Genomic DNA, 19,972 nt, shown 5'->3' with positions numbered 1-19,972 from the left:
ACTGCTTTTCAACAGCTTTCAAATCTTAAACCAAGGAAGGAAAAGCCTGCTTGGTATGATTTGAAGATTCTTAGAAAAGCTCTTCTCACCTATTAAGTCCTGATATTGGGCCTTTACTAGTCTGTTCCTTTTTTTTTTTTGCGGTACGCGGGCCTCTCACTGCTGTGGCTTCTCCCGTTGCGGAGCACAGGCTCCGGACACGCAGGATCAGCGGCCATGGCTCACGGGCCCAGCTGCTCCGCGGCATGTGGGATCTTCCCGGACTGGGGCACGAACCCACGTCCCCTGCATCGGCAGGCGGACTCTCAACCACTGCGCCACCAGGGAAGCCCTAGTCTGTTCCTTTGACACGTGGGGAGAACAATGCATTTGGAGAGGGGCGACCTGTATACTAGTCCTCCTCTGACACTTCGTGGTACAGTGGCTTTAAGTAAGATTCCAGAACCTACTAGATATACCACCTTGGTCAAATAATATAGCTTTGTTATATTGTCATAAAATCTTAGAGTTCAAAGAGGTATTATAAAGGTGTGGTTCAATTCTCTGTCCTGTATATGAATCCTTCTTAAAATATTGAAGTAAAGGGTTCTCTAGTCTGAAATAATTATTGCTTTAATTCATTGAGTCAGGCATATTTTCAGACACAATTTCCACTACTCTTCACAACCACTCTTTACTGTAGGGAGACCCTGACTGGAAAACAGTGAAATCAGGGATCAAATCCAGGTGTGTCATAATGAAAATCCACACACATAACCATAACTATATCATTTGGCTCTCTACTTGAAACACCTCTTGTGATGATGAACTGCTACCTTGGAAAGAATTTCATTTAAGTTTTGTGCAGCTTTATTTCTTAGAAAGCCTTTCCTTATGTTGAACTAAGTGTCTTGATTTTCATTCTGCCTTCTGAAGCCATATATATTAAACCTCATTACTCTTCCAAGCATTTGAAGATAATATTAATATTCCACTTAACAATTCTCAAGGCTAAATCTTATTGATATTTTTACCCCTTTACTCAACAAACATTTACTAAATGTATATTATATGCTAGGGACTGGGCTAGGTGCTGAGGAAGTCGACATTACTGAGGCATAGTCTGTATTTTTCAGGAGTACCTCCTGTCTCAGAAGACTCTGCCACTTCTATTCCTGTTCCCCCTCATTTCCTAAACCTTGCACCATCAGTTATCCCTTATTCCTTCTTATAACATGAAAGACCCGCTCTGAGATTAGGTACTGTTTAAGAATGTTACATATAACTCTGTATTTTAAAAAAGCCCTCCCAGTAGCCCTCTGAGATAGCTGTTATCTCCATTTCACACCTGAGGAGTCAGAGATCACAGATATTTGGTAATTTTCCCAAGACCACATTGCTGTAAAGTGGCAACCTATTGATTTAAACCTAGTCTCAAGTCTATAGCTGTTTCATTACACCTCATTGTCTCTTTAGTATTTTTCAATATTTTCCTCTTGCTTCTTCCCTACAGCCTTCAAGCATGTTTAGGTCACCTCATCGTTATTTAGCAAACAAACCCTACCTGTTTCTATTCTTCCTTTCACTACTAGACTCCTTGAAAGAAAGACTCCCTTTTACTTCACCTGCATTGACTCATAAAATCCCAATTGCAGTCTGATTTTTGTAGCCAGAACACACTATTAAAGACCCACCTCTATGCCAAATCCAATGACCTCTACTCAATCCCCATCCTATTTCATCTGTATAACATTTGGCAAAGTTGACTGCTGTTCTACATCTTTTTTTTTTTTTTTTTTTTTTTTGGCCATGCCGCACGGCTTGTGGGATCTTAGTTCGCCAACCAGGAATTGAACCCAGGCCCTCAGCAGTGAAAGCTCGGATTCCTAGCCACTGGACTGCCAGGGAATTCCCTCTGATCTCTTTTCTTGATTTTTAAGACACCACTATTCTCTACCTTAAAAAAATTTTTTTCCTTATTCCTTGAGTCTTTGTCTTCTTTTAAGTGGCAGTATTTTCAAGAGTTCCACCTTCTATCCTCTTGCCTTATCATCTGTACTCTTCCCTAGAGATGTCTCATCTACTTCTGTTTTAGGAGTCACCATGTCCTGGCAACTCCCAAGTCTCTCCAGCTGAGTCGTATTTCCAGCTCCCTACTATACGTATATACTGGAGTCACATTCCCAACAAGTCCAAACATGAACTTTTAAACTCTTTCCTCTAGAGAACAGTCTCAGCAGCCCTGAAGGCTTTCAGGTTGTTAATAAGTCCTCAGGCCCCTGCTAGCACAGGGAGCTTCATGGACCTGTCAGCAATTAAGGAACAAAAGTCATGAAGATTTACATAAACTTTGGTATGTTCTCCTGAAAGAAACATGCTCCTAACTCTAGAGCAGGAGGCTAAGCAGCAGAGATTGCCAATGCCAAGTCTGAAGCAGTTAGAAAAGGTAGTAGATTCCATGGATACATTAGATAAAGTTGTCCAGGAAACGGAAGATGCCCTCAGAATTCTTCAGACTGGTCAAGAAAAAGCTAGACCTGGTTCTTGGAGAAGAGACATCTTTCGAAGAATCATCTGGCACAAGTTCAAGCAGTGGCCTATACCTTGGTACCTAAATAAAGGAAACAATAGAAAACGATTCTTTGCAGTGCCCTAGGTGAAACGTTTTGTCAGATTGAGAATTGAGAAACAAGCCTGCATCAAAGCAAGGAAGACAAGTTTAGCAAGCAAGAAAGAAAATTTTCTTCAGCAAAAGTTTCCACATCTTTCTGAAGCCCAGAAATCAAGTCTTATCTAAGACATCTGAACTTTTAATTTACCATTTTGTTTTTCTTGGATTACAATCTATATACAAAAGTGAATACATACTAAGTGGTTTATAAATAACTTGTGTTTTTAGTCAAATGACTATCAACTGGGACTACCCTGGTGGCGTAGAGGTTAAGAATCCGCCTGCCAATGCAGGGAACATGGGTTCGAGCCCTGGTCCAGGAAGATCCCACATGCCGCAGAGCAACTAAGCCCGTGTGCCACAACTACCGATCCTGTTCTCTAGAGCCTAAGAGCCACAACTACTGAGCCTGCCTAGAGCCCGTGCTCCATTGAGAAGCCATCGCAATGAGAAGCCCACACATCGCAACAAAGAGTAGCCCCTGCTCGCTGCAACTAGAGAAAGCCTGCGCACAGAACGAAGACCCAACACGGGCAAAAATAATTAATTTTTAAAAACTGACTATCAACTGTTCTAAGTGTTATTATGGCATGCTAAATCTGGAAGTGGTCAAAATCAGGTATAAAGTTTAAATTCCCATCTTATTAAAAAAAAATCTTCCCTCTAATTCTATCCCTTCTCTATTTTCTCAGATAACAGCCTCACCAACAGTCCCATTACCTCGACAGTTAGCTGACTCTCTCTGTGCGGTATCTCTTAAATTTGCTTCTTTTTGTCCCCCAATACTCCCCACTGATGAGAAGTAGATTCAGAATACCAGTCTCCATATCCCTAGTTCATTACTTACACTATTACTATGGTAACTATCTGAATGAGCATGAAGTGGTATCTCATTGTGGTTCTGTTGTTTTAATTAATTTATTTATTTATTTTTGGCTGCGTTGGGTCTTCATTGCTGCGCGCAGGCTTTCTCTAGTTGCGGCGAGTGGGGGCTACTTTTCGTTGCGGTTCATGGGCTTCTCATTGCGGTGCTTCTCTCGCTGCGGAGCATGGGCTCTAGGCGCTCTGGCTCAGTAGTTGTGGCTCACAGGCTCTACAGCACAGGCTCAGTAGTTGTGGTGCATGGTCTTAGGTGCTCCACAGCATGTGGGATCTTCCCGGACCAGGGCTTGAACCCATGGTCCCCTGCATTGGCAGGTGGATTCTTAACCACTGCGCCACCAGGGAAGTCCCTCATTGTGGTTTTGAGTCACATTTCCCTAATGATTAGTGATGTTGAGCATCTTTCCATGTGATTTCTGGCCATTTGTATTTCTTCTGTTTTTTTAAGGTTTATTTTATTTTTGGCCACACCATGTGGCATGCAGGATCTTAGCTCCTGGACCAGGGATCGAACCCGTGCCCCCTGCAGTGGAAGCACGGATTCTTAACTACTGGACCAACAGGGCAGTCCTACATTTCTTCTGTGGAGAAACGTCTATTCAAGTCCTTTGCCCATTTTTGAACTCGGCTGTCTGGATTTTTTGTGGATGTTGAGTTGTAGGAGTGCTTTATATATCCTAGATATTAATCCCTTGTCAAATATATGATATACAAATATTTTCTCCAATTCTGTGGGTTGTCTTTTCACTCTCTTGAAAGTGTCCTTTGATGCACAAGTTTTTAATTTTGATCAAGTCCAATTTATCTATTTTTTTCTTTTGTTGCCTGTGCTTTTGGTGTCATACCCAAGAATCACTGCCAAATCCAATATCATGAAGCTTTTCTGTGTTTTCTTCTAAGAGTTTTATAGCTTTATTCTTATATTTTGGTCTTTGATCTATTTTGAGTTAACTTTTGCATATGGTATAAGGGTCCAATTTCATTCTTTTGTATGTAGATATCCAATTCTCCCAGCACCATTTGTTGAAAAGCCTTTCCTTTCTCCATTGAATTATCTTGGCACTCTTGTTGAAAATCAATTGGCCACATATGCAAGGGTGTATTTCTGGGCTCTCTATTTTCCATTGGTATATATATCTGCCCTTATGCTAGTATCACACTGTTTCAGTTATTGTAGCTTTTCAGTAAGTTTTGAAATCAGGAAGTATGGTCCTCCAACTTTATTCTTCTTTTTCAAGATTATTTTGGCTATTTGGGGTCTTTTGATATTCCATATGAATCTTAGGATGGGTTTCTTATTTCTGCAAAAGCATCACTGGGATTTTTATAGGTATTTCATTGAATCTATAGATCATTCTGGGTAGTACTGTCATTTTAACAATATTAAGTCTTCCAATACATGAACAAGGGATGTCTTTCCATTTATTTGTCTTCTTTAATTTCTTTCAGCAATGTTTTGTACTTTTCAGTGTATATAACCTGTTTTTTAATCTCACGGTCTGAATATAAATTGAAATAGGTAAGTAATATAAGTTGATTTAGCCATTCTATGTCTTTTGATTGGAGAATTTAATCTGTTTACATTTAAAGTAATTATTGCTAGGTAAGGACTTACTATCACCATTTATTAATTGTTTTCTGGTTGTTTTCTAGATCCACTGTTCCCTGTTTCTTAGCCTGCTGTCTTTTTTGTGTTTTGATGTCTTTTGGTATCAGTATGCTTTGATTTCTTTATCAAGTCCTTTTGTGTAACTCCTACAGGTTTTTACCTTGAGGTTATCAAGAAGCTTACATAAACTATCTTAAAATTATAACACACTATTTTAAGCTGTTAGCAACTTAACTTCAATAGCATTCCTAAACTTTACACTTTTGCTTCTCCTCCACCTTACATTTTAGGTTATTGCTGTTATGATTTACATATTTTTTATAATGTGTAACTAATATATTAGTGTTGTTATAGTTATTTTTACTATATTAATTCCTTTAACTTTTAAAGTTGTAAGTAAATTATGCACCACTATTACCAAATTACAGAATCTAAGTTTGGCTATATATTTACCATTACCAGTGAGTTTTGCACTACCTTTTAATGTCTTTATGATGTTAATTAGTGTCCTTTTACTTTCAGTCAAAGAACTTCCTTTAGCATTTCTTGTAAGGCTAGTCTAGTGGTAATGAACTCTCTCAGCTTTTGTCTGTTCAGAAAAGTCTTTGTCCAACAATATGCTGCCTACAAGGGACTCACTTTAGCTTTAAAGGCACACATAGACTGAGAGTGAAGGGATAGAAAAAGACATTCAAGCAAATGGTAACCCCAAAAAAGCAGGGGTAGTGGTACTTATATTAGACAAAATAGACTTTAAATGTAAATGGTAAAAAGAAACAAAAAAAGGTCACCACACAACGGTAAAGGGGTCAATCCATCAAGAAGATATAACAATTGTAAATATTTATGCATCCAACGTTGGAGCACCTAGATATATAAAGCAAAAACTAACAGAGTTAAAGGGAGAAATAAACAGCAATTTGATAATAGTTGGGGACTTTAATATCCCACTCTCAACAACGGACAGATCATCCAGATAGAGAATCAGTAAGGAAATAGCAGATTTAAATAACACTGTAGACCAAGGTGGACTTAAGAGACATACGCAGAACATTCCAACCAACAGCAGCAGAGTATTTCTCAAGTACACATAGAACATTTTCGAGGACAGACCATATGTTAGGCCACAAAACAAGTCTTAGCAACTTCAAGAAGATTGAAACCATACCAAGGATCTTCTCTGACCACAATGGCATGAAAGTAGAAATCAATAAAAGAGGAAAACTGGAAAATTCATGACTACATGGAAATTAAACAACACTCTCTCCTAAAAAAAAAGAACCAGTGGATCAAAGAAGAAATTAAAAAGTATCTTGAGACAAAAATGGAAACACAACTTATGCAGCAAAAGCAGTTTTAAGAGGGAAGTTCAGAGCAATAAATGCATACATTAAGAAGCAAGACAGGGCTTGCCTGGTGGCGCAGTGGTTGAGAGTCTGCCTGCCGATGCAGGGGACGCGGGTTCGTGCCCCGGTCTGGGAAGATCCCACATGCCACGGAGCGGCTGGGCCCGTGAGCCATGGCCGCTGAGCCTGCACATCCGGAGCCTGTGCTCCGCAATGGGAGAGGCCACAACAGCGAGAGGCCCGCGTACCGCAAAAAATAAAGAAAAAAAGAAGCAAGACGATCCCAAATAAACGACCTACCTCTACACCTTAAAGAACTAGAAAAAGATGACCCTAAAGTTAGAAGGAAGGAAATAATAAAGATTAGAGCAGTAATAAATTAAATAGATAACAAAAAAACAATATAAAAGATTAACCAGGGACTTCCCTGGTGGCACAGTGGTTGAGAATCCACCTGCGAATGCAGGGGACATGGGCTTGATCCCTGGTCTGGGAAGATTCCACATGCCACAGAGCAACTAAGCCTGTGCGCCACAACTACAGAGCCCACACACCCTAGAGCCTGTGCACTGCAACTACTGAGCCCATACGCCACAACTACTGAAGCCTGCGTGCTCTAGGGCCTGCGTGCCGCAACTACTGAGCCCGCGTGCTGCAACTACTGAAGTCTGTGTGCCTACAACCTGTGCTCCACAACAAGAGAAGCCACTGCAATGAGAAGCCTGTGCACTGCAACGAAGAGTAGCCCCCGCTCGCCACAACTAGAGAAAGCCCGCACGCAGCAACGAAGACCCAATGCAGCCAAAAATAAATAAAATAATAATAAAAATAAAAGATTAACCGAAATAACAGTTGGTTCTTTGAAAAGATAGACAAAACTGACAAACCCTTAGCTAGCTTTACCAAGGAAAAGAAGAGGGAGGACCCAAATCAACAAACTTATAAATGAAAAAGGAGACATTACAACTTATACCACAGAAATACAAAGGGTCGTAAGAGGCTACTGTAAACAACCAGATGCCAACAAACTGGATAACCTAGAAGTAATGAAAAAAATCTTAGAAACATACAACCTACCAAGACTGAATCAGAAAGAAACAGAAAATCTAAATAGATCAATTACTAGTAAGGAGTTGAGTCAGTAATCAAAAATTTCCCAAAGAAGAAAACCCCAGGACCAGACGGCTCATTGGTGAATTTTATCAAATGTTTAAAGAAGAATTAACACCAGTCCTTCTCAAACTCTTCCAAAAAATTGAAGAGGAAGGAACCTCCCAAAACTCATTTTACAAGGTCCAGCATTACAAATACCAAAGACAGATAAGGACATTACTAGAAAAGAAAACTACAGAACAATATCCTTGATGAATATATATGCAGCATTCTCAACAAAACACTAGCAAACCAAATTCAGCAGCACATTAAAAGGATGCATTGTTCACCATGATCAAGTGGGATTTCTCCCTGGGAGGCAAGGATAGTTCAACATGTGCAAATCAATCAATGTGATACATTACATTAATAGAATGAAAGAAAAGAATCATATGATCATCTCAATAGCCACAGAAAAAGCATTTGACAAAATTCAACATCCATTCATGATAAAATACTTAGGAAATTAGGCATAGAAGGAACATATCTCAACATAAGAAAGACCATACATGACAAGCCCACAGCTAACATCATACTGAATGCTGAAAGGTTGCAAGCTTTTCCTCTAAGATCAGGAACAAGACAAGGCTGCCCACTCTCGCACTCCCATTCAACATAGTACTGGAAGTCCTAGCTAGAGCAATAAGGTAAGTAAAAGAGGGACTTCTCTGGTGGTCCAGTGGGTAAGACTCCACACTCCCAATGCAGGGGGCCTGGGTTCGATCCCTGGTCAGGGGACTAGATCCCACAGGCATGCCGCAACTAAGAGCCCACATTTCACAACTAAAGATCCCGCATGCCACAACTAAGACCTGGCACAGCCAAAATAAATAAATAAATAAATATTTTTTTAAAAAATAAGGCAAGTAGGGCTTCCCTGGTGGCGCAGTGGTTGAGAGTCCGCCTGCTGATGCAGGGGACACGGGTTCATGCCCTGGTCCAGGAAGATCCCACACGCCGCAGAGCAGCTGGGCCCATGAGCCATGGCCGCTGAGCCTGCGCGTCCGGAGCCTGTGCTCCGCAACAGGAGAGTCCACAACAGTGAGAGGCCCGCGTACCACAAAAAAATAATAATAATAAGGCAAGTAAAAGAAATAAAAGGTATGAGAACTGGAAAAGAAGTAAAATTGTTTCTATTTGCAAGTGACATGATTTTATATATAGAAAATCCCAAGACACAACCAAAAAACCATTAGAACTAATCCAAGAATTCAGTTGCAGGGTACAAAATTAGCACGCAAAAATCAATAGCATTTCTATACACTAACAATGAATTCTCTGAAAAAGAAATAAAAGAATTGATTACATTTACAACAGCATCAGAAACAATAAAATACTTAGGAATAAAGAAGACACTAGCAAATGGAAAGGTATGTTCACGGATTGGAAGAATTAATATTATTCAACTGTCAGTACTACCAAAAGCCATCTACAGGTTCAGTGCAATCCCTATCAAGATTCCAATGGCACTTTTTGCAGAAATAGACAAAACACCCTTAAAAATTATGTGAAATCAAAAAAGACCCTGAATAGCCAAAGAAATCCTGAATCCAAAGAACAAAAAAAACAGAGGCATCGCACTTCCTGATTTCAAGATATATATAAAGCACTTCCTGATTTCAAGATATATATAAAGCTATAGTAATTAGAACAGTATGGTGCTGGCATAAAAACAAATAGACCATGGAACAGAATTGATAGCCCAGAAAAAAACCCCAAGCACATACAGTCAACTAATAATTGACAAGAGAGCCAAGCATACTCAGTGGAGAAAAGAATGTCTCTTCAATAATGGTGCTGGGAAAATTGGATATTCACATGGAAAAGAATGAAACTTGACCCCATTAACAAAAATTAACTCAAAATGGATTAACGACTTAAATGTAGGACCTGAAACCATGAAATTCCTAGAAGAAAACACAGGAAAAAGACCTCCTTGACATAGGTCTTGGTAATGATTTTTTGGAAATCACACCTAAAGCACAAGCAACAAAATAAAAAATAAACAAGTGGGACTACATCAAACTAAAAAAACCACACAGAAAAAGAAAATATGAACAAAGTGAAAAGATAACCTATGGGAAAAATATTTGCACATCATCTATTTGATAAGGCGTTAATATCCAAAATATATAAAGAACTCATACAACTCAATAGCAAAAAAATAAATAATCCAATTTTAAAAATGGGTAAAGGATCTGAATCGACATTTTTCCAAAGAAGATATATGAATGGCCAACAGGTAAGTGAAAAGATGCTCAACTCACTAGTCATTAGGGAAATGCAAATTAAAACTGCAATGAAATATCACCTCACAATGGCCATCATCAAGGGGAGGATGTGGAGGAAAGGGAACACTTGTGCACCACTGATGGGAGTGTGTAAATTGGTATATCCACTATGGAAAACAGTATGGAGGTTCCTCAAAAACTTAAAAATAGTACTATCACAAGATCCAGCAATTCTACTTCTGGGAATATATCCAAAAGAAATGAAAACACTAACTTGAAAAAATATCTGCACCGCATTTCATAGCAGCATTATTTACAACAGCTAAGACACGGAAATAATCTAAGTGTCCACTGATAGATGAATGGATAAAGAAGACGTGGGGGGTGTGTGTGTGTGTGTGTGTGTGTGTGTGTGTGTGTAATTCAGCCATAAATAATGAGGAAATCCTACCATCTGTGACATTGAGGATGGACCGTGAAGGCATCATGCTAAGTGAAATAAGTCAGACAAAAAAAGACAAATAAATACTGCAGGATCTCAGTTATAAGTAGAAACAAATAAAAATAAACAAACAAAAATTCCCCACCAAATTTAGAGAAAGAGATGGGATTTGTGGTTGGTTACCAGAGGCAGGATGTGGGGGGAGGGGATATTGGAGGAAGGTGGTCAAATGGTACAAACTTCCCTTATAAGAGAAATAAGGACTAGGAATGTAATGTACAACATGATGACTATAGTTAACACTGCTGTATGATATAGGAAAATTGTTAAGAGAGTAGATCCTAAGAGTTTTCATCACCAGCTTTCCTTTTTATTGTATCTATATGAGATAATGGATGTTAACTAAACCTATTGTGGTAATCGCTTTACAATATATGTAAATCAAACCAACATGCAGTACACGTTAAACTTAGTGATGTATGTCAATTATTTCTCAATAAAACGGGAAAAAATTTTAATTCAAGAAAGATAAATTGTATACATTTGGAAAAGAAACATTTTTTTTTTTTTTTTTTTTTTTTTTTTTTTGCGGTACGTGGGCCTCTCACTGTTGTGGCCTCTCCCGTTGTGGAGCACAGGCTCCGGACGCACAGGCTCAGCAGCCATGGCTCACGGGCCCAGCCGCTCTGCGGCACGTGGGATCCTCCTGGACCGGGGCACGAACCCGCGTCCCCTGCATCGGCAGGCGGACTCCCAACCACTGCGCCACCAGGGAAGCCCAAACATCATTTTTTTAAAGCAGCTTAAAGCATTTAAGCTACAATTTCTTTTTAAACACAATAGAACTAGGACTGTATAAACATTTTTACAAACTTTTTAGAGGCTACCTAGTCCAATTTTAAGATAGCTAATTATCTTCTATTTCCTTGGAATAAATTCTAGGAAGTAGAATTGCAGTGTCAAAATCAATGCAACTTTTATAGGCTATTGGTACATGCTGCCAGAGTGCCTATCTATTTATATATTCCTCAGTGAATAAGAGTAACTTTGTTCCTCTGACTCTTGTCTGCACTGAGCATAATCATTAAATACACACATTCTGCCAATTTGAAGGGTGAAAGGAATTTCGGCATTTGTAAATTTCACATGCAATAAGTACTAACCACTTGGGGTTTTAATTGTTGATTTTTGACCTACAGAAGACTTTTTTGGTTTGGTTTGATTTCTGCTTGCTTTTTGCTTTTAAAGACGTCAAGATCCATTAGTTGCTTCTTTTATATTTAGTGTCATGCTTTATAAAGTCCTTTCTCACTGAGATATAGTCCAGTGGAATGTTCCAACTTGCTCAAATAGAATTACAAAAAGGCAAATTTGGGCTTCCCTGGTGGCATCCTTTCCATAACAATGTTATGTATTCATCTATATTTTCTTTCTGGTTTAATTTTTAAACTTCTCATCCTAATTTAATATCCAAATGTTTCATTCTAAAATTTCAAAAATTTGTAAAAGTAAATAGTTTAATGAATTCCCATATGCATAATATGCAGCTTCAGTTTATCAACTCATGGCTGATCTTGTTTCATCTTTATTCTTGCCAACTCCCCCTCTAATTATTTTGAAAGAAATCTCAGACATACCACTTTACGTATCTCTAAAAGATAGGAAGTCTTTATTTAAAAGATTCGTGCATTTAAATATTTAATCCATTTGGAGTTTATTTTAGTGTTTAATAATTTTTCAGGGATTTAATTTTATTTCACTTTTCAAACTAGTTTGTTAGTTAGCTAGTTGTCCCAATACCATTTATTGAATAATTCATCCATTTGTCCATTGGTAAGAATTGCTACCATATATTAAATTCTCATGTACTTGAATCCGTTTGGGACTTTCTGTCCCATTGATCTTTTTCTCTTTTCCTACATCACAATATTTAGGTTTTTACTTGCTATGACTTTGTCACATGAAAGTAGGATTAATTTTTTTGTTATTAATCTAACATGAGAAAAACAAAAACTAGTGGGAGATTAAGAATATTTACTTAGTTAAATACCTGTTTAAGATAAGAACATTTACTTTCTTTCAGCGATCCTGTAATGTGGAGAGTTGTGATTGGAACTAATAATATAGGTGGGCGTCAGCCACACTCCAAGATGATGAAAGTTAAAGCAATCATTATCCATCCAGACTTCGATGTGGAATCTTATGAAAATGATATTGCGCTTTTTCATTTAAAAAAAGCAGTGAGATATAATGATTATATTCAGCCTATCTGTCTACCTTTTGGTGTTTTCCAAAGACTGAACCGAAACACGAAGTGTTTTATAAGTGGATGGGGAAGAACAACAGAAGAAGGTAATTATGATCTGAATTTTGTTGATACAGATTTTCCTGATGATTGGCAGAGGGTGAATATGTATGTCTTTATCTCTTTATATCATGAGTTTGAACAACAGGTCTTTATAAACCAGTGAAAAGGAAATGTCTTTTTAAATTTTCTGTGTTTTTTTTCTTGCTTGTGGGAGAGAGAAAATTATCTTCCAAAGCAGAAATAGAGACTTCTTTTGTTATACATGCCAAGATACTTAAACCTTTAGACATTCTCAGAGAGAATGATGGTTCCAAGTATTTCTGTAGTTTCTGAGACTCTTAGGTGATGAAGCAAGCTCTGTAGCAGATTTGCTTATCTTAAATAATAAGCTTCTGGCTATAAGGAATCAAATTTAGTATACTTTTTATTTAGTGCACTGTTTAGTATCAAACAGGTTGATTGCCATGTATTTTCTTTAGTGCACAAAGAGGCACAAATCGTTGACTGACTGAACTAATGGGAGGAATGAAAAATGTAGAAAACAGTCTCTGCCTTTGGTAATAACAGCAGCTACCATTTGGGAGCATTTACCATGTTTTAGGTCCTGTTCTAAATATATTACTTTATTTTATCTTATCCTCCCAATATTCCTATTAGGGAGTTAATGTTGTTATTCCCATTTAACAGACCAGGAATTGTGAATCTTAGAGGTTGAGAAGCTGGGACTCAAGTTTAAGTTTTTTCTTTATTCTAAAGCCTGAATATTTAAGTAGTACATTAAATACAATCTGCTCCTGAGGGAATTGAAGTCTGTTTAGCAATATATGAGATCAAGTGCTGAGACTCTTTTTTTTCTATTCTCTACCAAACCTAGCCATTTAAATATTTGTGGATTATTTAGATAGGATAGAAATAAATGTATGAAAAGTCTGTGAATTATTATTTTTCTTTTTTTCTCTGTGAATATTTTCTAAGGAAGATAAGGAAAGTGACATGGTGCAGGAAAAAGAGCATGGGCTTTAGAATCACAGACCTAAGTCTGAATCTCAGCCTGGCCATGTACTAGCTGAATTACCACGGGCCGGTTATTGAATCTTTTACAACAGTTAGAACAATGATGATAGGAGCAACTACTATTTATTCAGGGCTAGGTACTAAATAAAATACTAAGCATTTTAATGTATTTCTCATTTAATGCCCCAACAACACTATAAGAAATATTATAATATGGGTGAATAAACTGAGTTTTAAAGAGATTAAATAAATTGCCCAAAGTTACACAGCTAACTGAGTGAGGAGTCAAAAATTCAAGCCTAGGTCAGCCTGCCTCAAACTCATGTGTTTCCATTATATTATATCATGTCTCACAATGTCATACATTTTCATGATCTGTAAGATGAGAGCAATAATACCTTATCAGAGAGTTGTTTTGAGGATTATATTGGCTCTCCAGCAACATGGCAGATTACATGCACACACCAACCTTCCCACTGAAAATTATTAAAGAGAAAATGCATAGGTCAAGGACTGAGTGTGAAGACAGGAACTTAGATAACTGGAGCACAAAAGCTGCCTTTCATCTTAAGGGTATTTGTCAAATTGGTAACATTCAATATTGATTTCTGTGGTTTCATAGGCCTTCAGAGGCTTGAAGAACAAAGCCTGCTTGAGTGTGTGTGGGGAGACACTCATAAAGCTGGAGCTTCAGGGCTGTACTCTAAAACTGAGTCAGACTCAAGACCTAGCTGCATAGTTCATACATACATAGTTCATTTCAAATATGATATAGGTAGATTGAAAGTAAAAGGATGGGGACTTCCCTGGTGGCACAGTGGTTAAGACTCTGTGCTCCCAATGCAGGGGGCCTGGGTTCAATCCCTGGTCAGGAAACTGACCCCACATGCATGCCACAACTAAGAGTTCGCATGCCAGAACTAAGGAGCTGGCGAGCCGCAACTAAGGAGCACACCTGCTGCAACTAAGACCTGGCACAACCAAATAAATAAATAAATATTTTAAAAAAAAGTAAGTAAAAGGATGGCAAAAGACATACCATGGTAACATTAATCAAAAGAAAAGCTGGAATGGGGGGAAAAAAGGAAAAGAAAGCAGAACTGGCTACATTAATATCAGATAAAGTAGACTTAAGAGCAAAGAAAATTACCAGGGACAGTGAAGAACATAACATAATTATAAGGGTAAATCCACCAAGGAGACACAGCAATTCTAAGTGTGTAACCATGGAACAGCAGAGATACAGTTTCTTAAAAACATATGTGAACATACATACACTTACGATATAACCCAGCAATCACACTCCTAGGCATTTATCCCAGAGAAATGAAAACATAAGTCCACACAAAAACCTGTTCACAGATGTTCATAAAAGCTTTACTTGTAATATCCCCAAACTAGAAAAACCTAAACGTCCTTCAGTAAGTGAATGATTAAATACACTGCAGTATATCCTTAATATGAAACATTACTAAGCAGTTAATAGGAATTTACTATTGATATACACAACAACTTAGATGGGTCACAAGTGCATTATGCTTAGTGAAAAGAAGCAATTTTCAAAAGGTCACATACTGTGTGATTCCATTTATACAACATTCACAAAAGGACAAAATTATAAAGATGGAGAAGAGATTACTGATCGCTGTAGGGTAAGAAGGTTAGATAGCATGGAGATCTTTGTGACGATGCAATAGTTCTGTATCTTGATTGTGGTGGTGATTACATGAATCTACATATGCCATAAAATGGTGTAGAACGACACACACACACACACACACACACACACACACACACACACACACACACACACACAATTGTTCCAGTGTCAATTTCTTGGTTTTGATATTGTACTTCAATAATACAGATAGAACCATTATAGGAAACTGGGTAAAGATTACACTGACCCTCACTGTACTTGCTTTGCAACTTCCTGTTAACTATAATTATTAGTAAATAAAGTTTTTTTAAAAAATGAATCATATATAACAAAAGCATCCTCAACCCCCACCCCACCCCCGGGATTGCTAGGAAAACTGCTTAATGGAAGGCAAAAAATGAAGAAATTTTCCCAGAAAATATGTAACTACAAATACCACTCATATGCCCCAAATCACTCTGAGTAGACTAGAAAGCCTCAAGGTTAGAATTTAGTTTAAGTAGTTCCTAGACTGTTAATGTTCTCTAGGTGCCTGAGAGAATCAAATGCCAATAATTTGTGTAGAAACCCAATGTCATCTGAAACCTCAAAGAACTTCACCAAAGTTTCAAAGAAAATGGATTATAATTTTTTAAATTGCTAAACACCAAAGGAAACAAGGCACAACAGACATCAGAATAAGACCTACAAAGATTTCAGATACCAGAATCATCAGATAATATATTTTAATGTTTAATGGGACTTCCCTCGTGGTCCGGTGGCTAAGGCTCTGTGCTCCCAATACAGGGGGCCAAGGTTTGACCCCTGGCCAGGGAACTGGATCCCACATGCCGCAACTAAGAGTTCTCATGCTGCAACTAAAGTTCCAGAATGCCACAACTAAAGATCCTGCATGCAGCAGCAAAGATCCCACGTGCTGCAACTAAGACCTGGTGTAGCCAAATAAATACATAAATATTTTTTTAAATGTTTAATATATTGATATTACAAGAATAAAAGATGTGCTTAAAAAATGAAAAGAGATGTGAAAAAGAACCACGTAACTGTGACAATTAAAAAATACAATAATTGAAATAAATTCAATGGCTAAAGTAGTACCAAGTCAGAAGGAACTTAGGATTCCCAGATTAAAATCAGCTAAATATCAGTTCACAGTCAAAGTTCACTAAACACATAAGGAAACAAATCATAATTATGAAAGTCAACAGAAATTAAATAACTGATAAAGCCCCCCCAAAGATCTCAGATATTAATATTTTAGGTATAGAATATAAAATTAGTATATGTGAATTGTTTAAAGAAATAAAAGAGTAGAATTAAAAATGAGCGATAGATGATCTAGAGTGATCAGGCAGATTTAAAAGAGAACCAAATAGAATCTTTATAAATGAAAAACGTAATTGCCTAAGTTTAAAACTCACTGGATGAAATAAACATCCTATTAGACTCATCTGAAGAGAGAATCTGTGAATCAGAGATGTATCTGAAGAAGTGCCTAGACTGTGGCACAGAGAAAATAAAGAGAAAGAGCTTTTGGCTCTTGGCTCGGAGGAGGCCAAGGTGCAACTTTCTTCAGTCATCCTGAATCTGGTTTCATCCGACACCAGAGGCCTCCACCATGCCGCCTAAGTTCGACCCCAGCGAGATCAAAGCCGTATACCTGAGGTGCACCAGTGGGGAGATTGGTGCCACATCTGCCCTGGCCCCCAAGATCGGCCCCCTGGGTCTCTCTACAAAAAAGGTTGGTGATGACATCCAAGGCATCCAAGTTGCTCCACGGCAACTGGTGATTGGAAGGGTCTGAGGATTACAATGAAACTGACCATTCAAAATAGACAGGCCCAGATTGAGGTGATACCTTCTGCCTCTTCCCTGATCATCAAAGCCCTTGAGGAACCGCCAAGAGACAGAAAGAAGCAGAGAAACATTAAGCATAGTGGAAACATCACTTTTGATTAGATTGTCAACAATGCCTGACAGATGAGGCATTGATCTTTAGCTAGAGAACGCTCTGGAACCATTCAAGAGATCCTGGGAACTGCCCAGTCTGTGGGCTGCAATGTTGATGGCCACCACCCTTACGACATCACAGATGACATCAACAGTGGTGTGATGGAATGTCCAGCTAGTTAAGAACTGCAAAGAAAAATAATTTAATAAAGGGTTATTTGACAACCAAAAATAAAAAGAGAGAGAGAGAGAAAGTCAAGTAAAAGAAAGTCAAATATACACCTAATGAGAGCACTAGAGAGAACAAATGAAGAGAATAGAGGAGAGGCAATATTCAATGGATTTGGGTTGAAATTTTTCTATCACTGATGAAAGACAACATGAATCTAGATACTACAGTAAGCACAACATGAGCCAAAACAAAATGTAATCCCTTTTCATACAGTGTAATGAAACTGTAGAAGAGAAAAAACAAAGAGAAGAGCTGAATACAGCCAGAGATAAAAGAGAAATCCGTATACAATAACTAGAGATTGGCTTTCAGAAAACTTCTCAATAGCAATAATGACAGTCAAACTACAATAAGATATCATGATCAAATTACTGAGAGGACAGAACTATGAACCTACAATTGTGTATCCAATAAAATTATCATTCAAAAATAAGAGTGAACAAAACTATTTACTACCAATAATTTTTCACAGAGGAAATAAGAAATATATCAGAGAGAAAGAAAACGATGCCAATGCTGCCAAAAGGGAGGTATGAAATGAAAGAAGCGAGCAAAATGATTCCGGGCTTTCACTGCCGTGGCCTGGGTTCAATTCCTGGTCAGGGAACTGAGATCCCACAAGCCGCATGGTGCAGCCAAATTAATTAATTAATTAATTAAAATAAAAATTAAAAAAGAGAAGTGAGCAAAGAAATAGCTAAAATCATAGGTAACTGTAAGTAAACATTGTCTGTATACAACATTGGTTCTCAACTGAGGGCACTTTTGCCCCCAGGGAACATTTGGTAATGTCTGTAGAAAATTCTGGTTTTACCGTTGGGCAGGGGATAAGCATGCTACTGGTTCTTAGTGGGTAGAAGCCAGAGATGCTGCTCATCATCCTTCAATACCCAGGAGAGTACTCGTACCTTCCAGAACAAAGCGTTATCTGGCCTAAACTGTCAATAGTGCCAAAACGGAGAAACCTTGGAATAAAATAAAAACATTGCATATTCTGTGGAATTTTAAAAAAGATATTTAAATAATTGGAAAAAAGCATGTACTTCAGAATGGGTAACCAGAGTTAAAGTGGTCTCAGGTCCTTGTATTATTCAGGAAAAGTGTTAAAATACTGATTAACATTAGATTTTAAGCATGAATGGTCAAATTTCAATAACAGAAATAGAGGATACAGCTTGTAAACCAGTAGAAACAAAAGGAATAAGAACATAAAGGCAAATAAAATCTCAATTAAAAAAATCAAGAAAGGAGAAATAAGAAGCATAAGAAAAATAAAACTATATAAGGCATTAGAAACAAGCCCAAATACATCCATAATCATAATAAATGTTAATGGACCACATCACTAGTTAAAATAAAGATAATCAGATTAGGAAGCAGGAAATTCAGCTTACTTTAGCAAGCCATACTTAAAATGTAACAATATGGAAGGATTGAAGTAAAACAATAGGAAAGAAATATACCAAGCAAATTCTAATTAAAAGAAAGCTGGTATTGCTATACAAACAGCAGACAAAATAGACTTTAAGATAAAAGAATTATTAGGGGTGAAGAAGGTCATTATATGTTTAGAAATGATTCAACTCACCAGGAAGATAGCACAGTTCTAGACTTGTGAGGCTAATAACTAGGACCCAGATAACAGTAAAGAGAAATAGATAGAACTGTATGGCAAACATTATAACTTCCCTATGATAGGAGGGAATTTTAACACAACTCTCTTTTTTATTATTGGCATATTAAGCAGATGAAAAATTAGTAAAGATTTATAATGCTTGAAGTAGGAGGCTTGATTTAATAGCCAAATCAGAAAATTCTGCATCCCAAAATCAGAGAATTTCATCTTTTCAAGTACAGGTGGAAACTTTATAAAAATTGACCACTTACTAGGCCATATAGCAAATCTCAAAATTCAAAGAATAGGTAATGTACAGACTATATACTCTGATTACAATTATTTTAGCAATAAGAGAGATGGGAATTTTGGCTATGATGGAATAAGGAGTTGGAAAATCCTCTTCCCCCAATGTAAGTATAAAATGGACAAAAATTGTCAAAAGCAACCATTTCAGAGCCCTGGAAATCAACCAAAATGCACAATAAATTGAAGAGTATTTGTTTATTATAAGCAGCTAGAAATTTGGGTAAAAAGAGGAATTTGTAGTTTTCTTGCTTGTGGCTGCTCCTAACTCCCCTCTCAGATCAGTCAGTGCAACAGTTTTACCAGGATCATGAGGAAAAAGGATCTTGGTACCAGAGGAGATGGACTTGATTTAGAGCAGTAGTTGATAATCCAGTCTAGCAGCACTGTCAATAAAAGTAGTAGACTCAAAAAACTAAATAAAATTTTTAAAAATAAATTTAGGGCTTCCCTGGTGGCGCAGTGGTTGAGAATCCACCTGCCGATGCAGGGGACATGGGTTCGTGCCCCAGTCCGGGAAGATCCCACATGCTGCGGAGTGGCTGGGCCCGTGAGCCATGGCCGCTGAGCCTACG

The 19,972-nt window shown here is 37.7% G+C and overlaps 1 protein-coding gene and 2 pseudogenes across 1 annotated transcript in view; all 3 read left to right on the top strand.

Moving 5' to 3' along the window:
* Window positions 1–19,972, top strand: part of TMPRSS12 (transmembrane serine protease 12) — a 37,257-nt gene that overhangs the window by 2,309 nt on the left and 14,976 nt on the right. Inside the window, exon 3 of the mRNA XM_073789292.1 lies at window positions 12,396–12,664. Coding sequence (XP_073645393.1) covers window positions 12,396–12,664 — 269 coding nt within the window. The remainder of the gene's footprint in view (window positions 1–12,395; window positions 12,665–19,972) is intronic.
* Window positions 2,277–2,837, top strand: LOC101324199 (large ribosomal subunit protein uL29m pseudogene; annotated as a pseudogene).
* Window positions 16,844–17,427, top strand: LOC101323905 (large ribosomal subunit protein uL11-like; annotated as a pseudogene).

The sequence above is a fragment of the Tursiops truncatus genome, chromosome 11, assembly GCF_011762595.2.
Source record: "Tursiops truncatus isolate mTurTru1 chromosome 11, mTurTru1.mat.Y, whole genome shotgun sequence".
Lineage (NCBI taxonomy): Eukaryota > Metazoa > Chordata > Mammalia > Artiodactyla > Delphinidae > Tursiops > Tursiops truncatus.
This window is presented reverse-complemented; position numbering and strand designations above follow the sequence as displayed.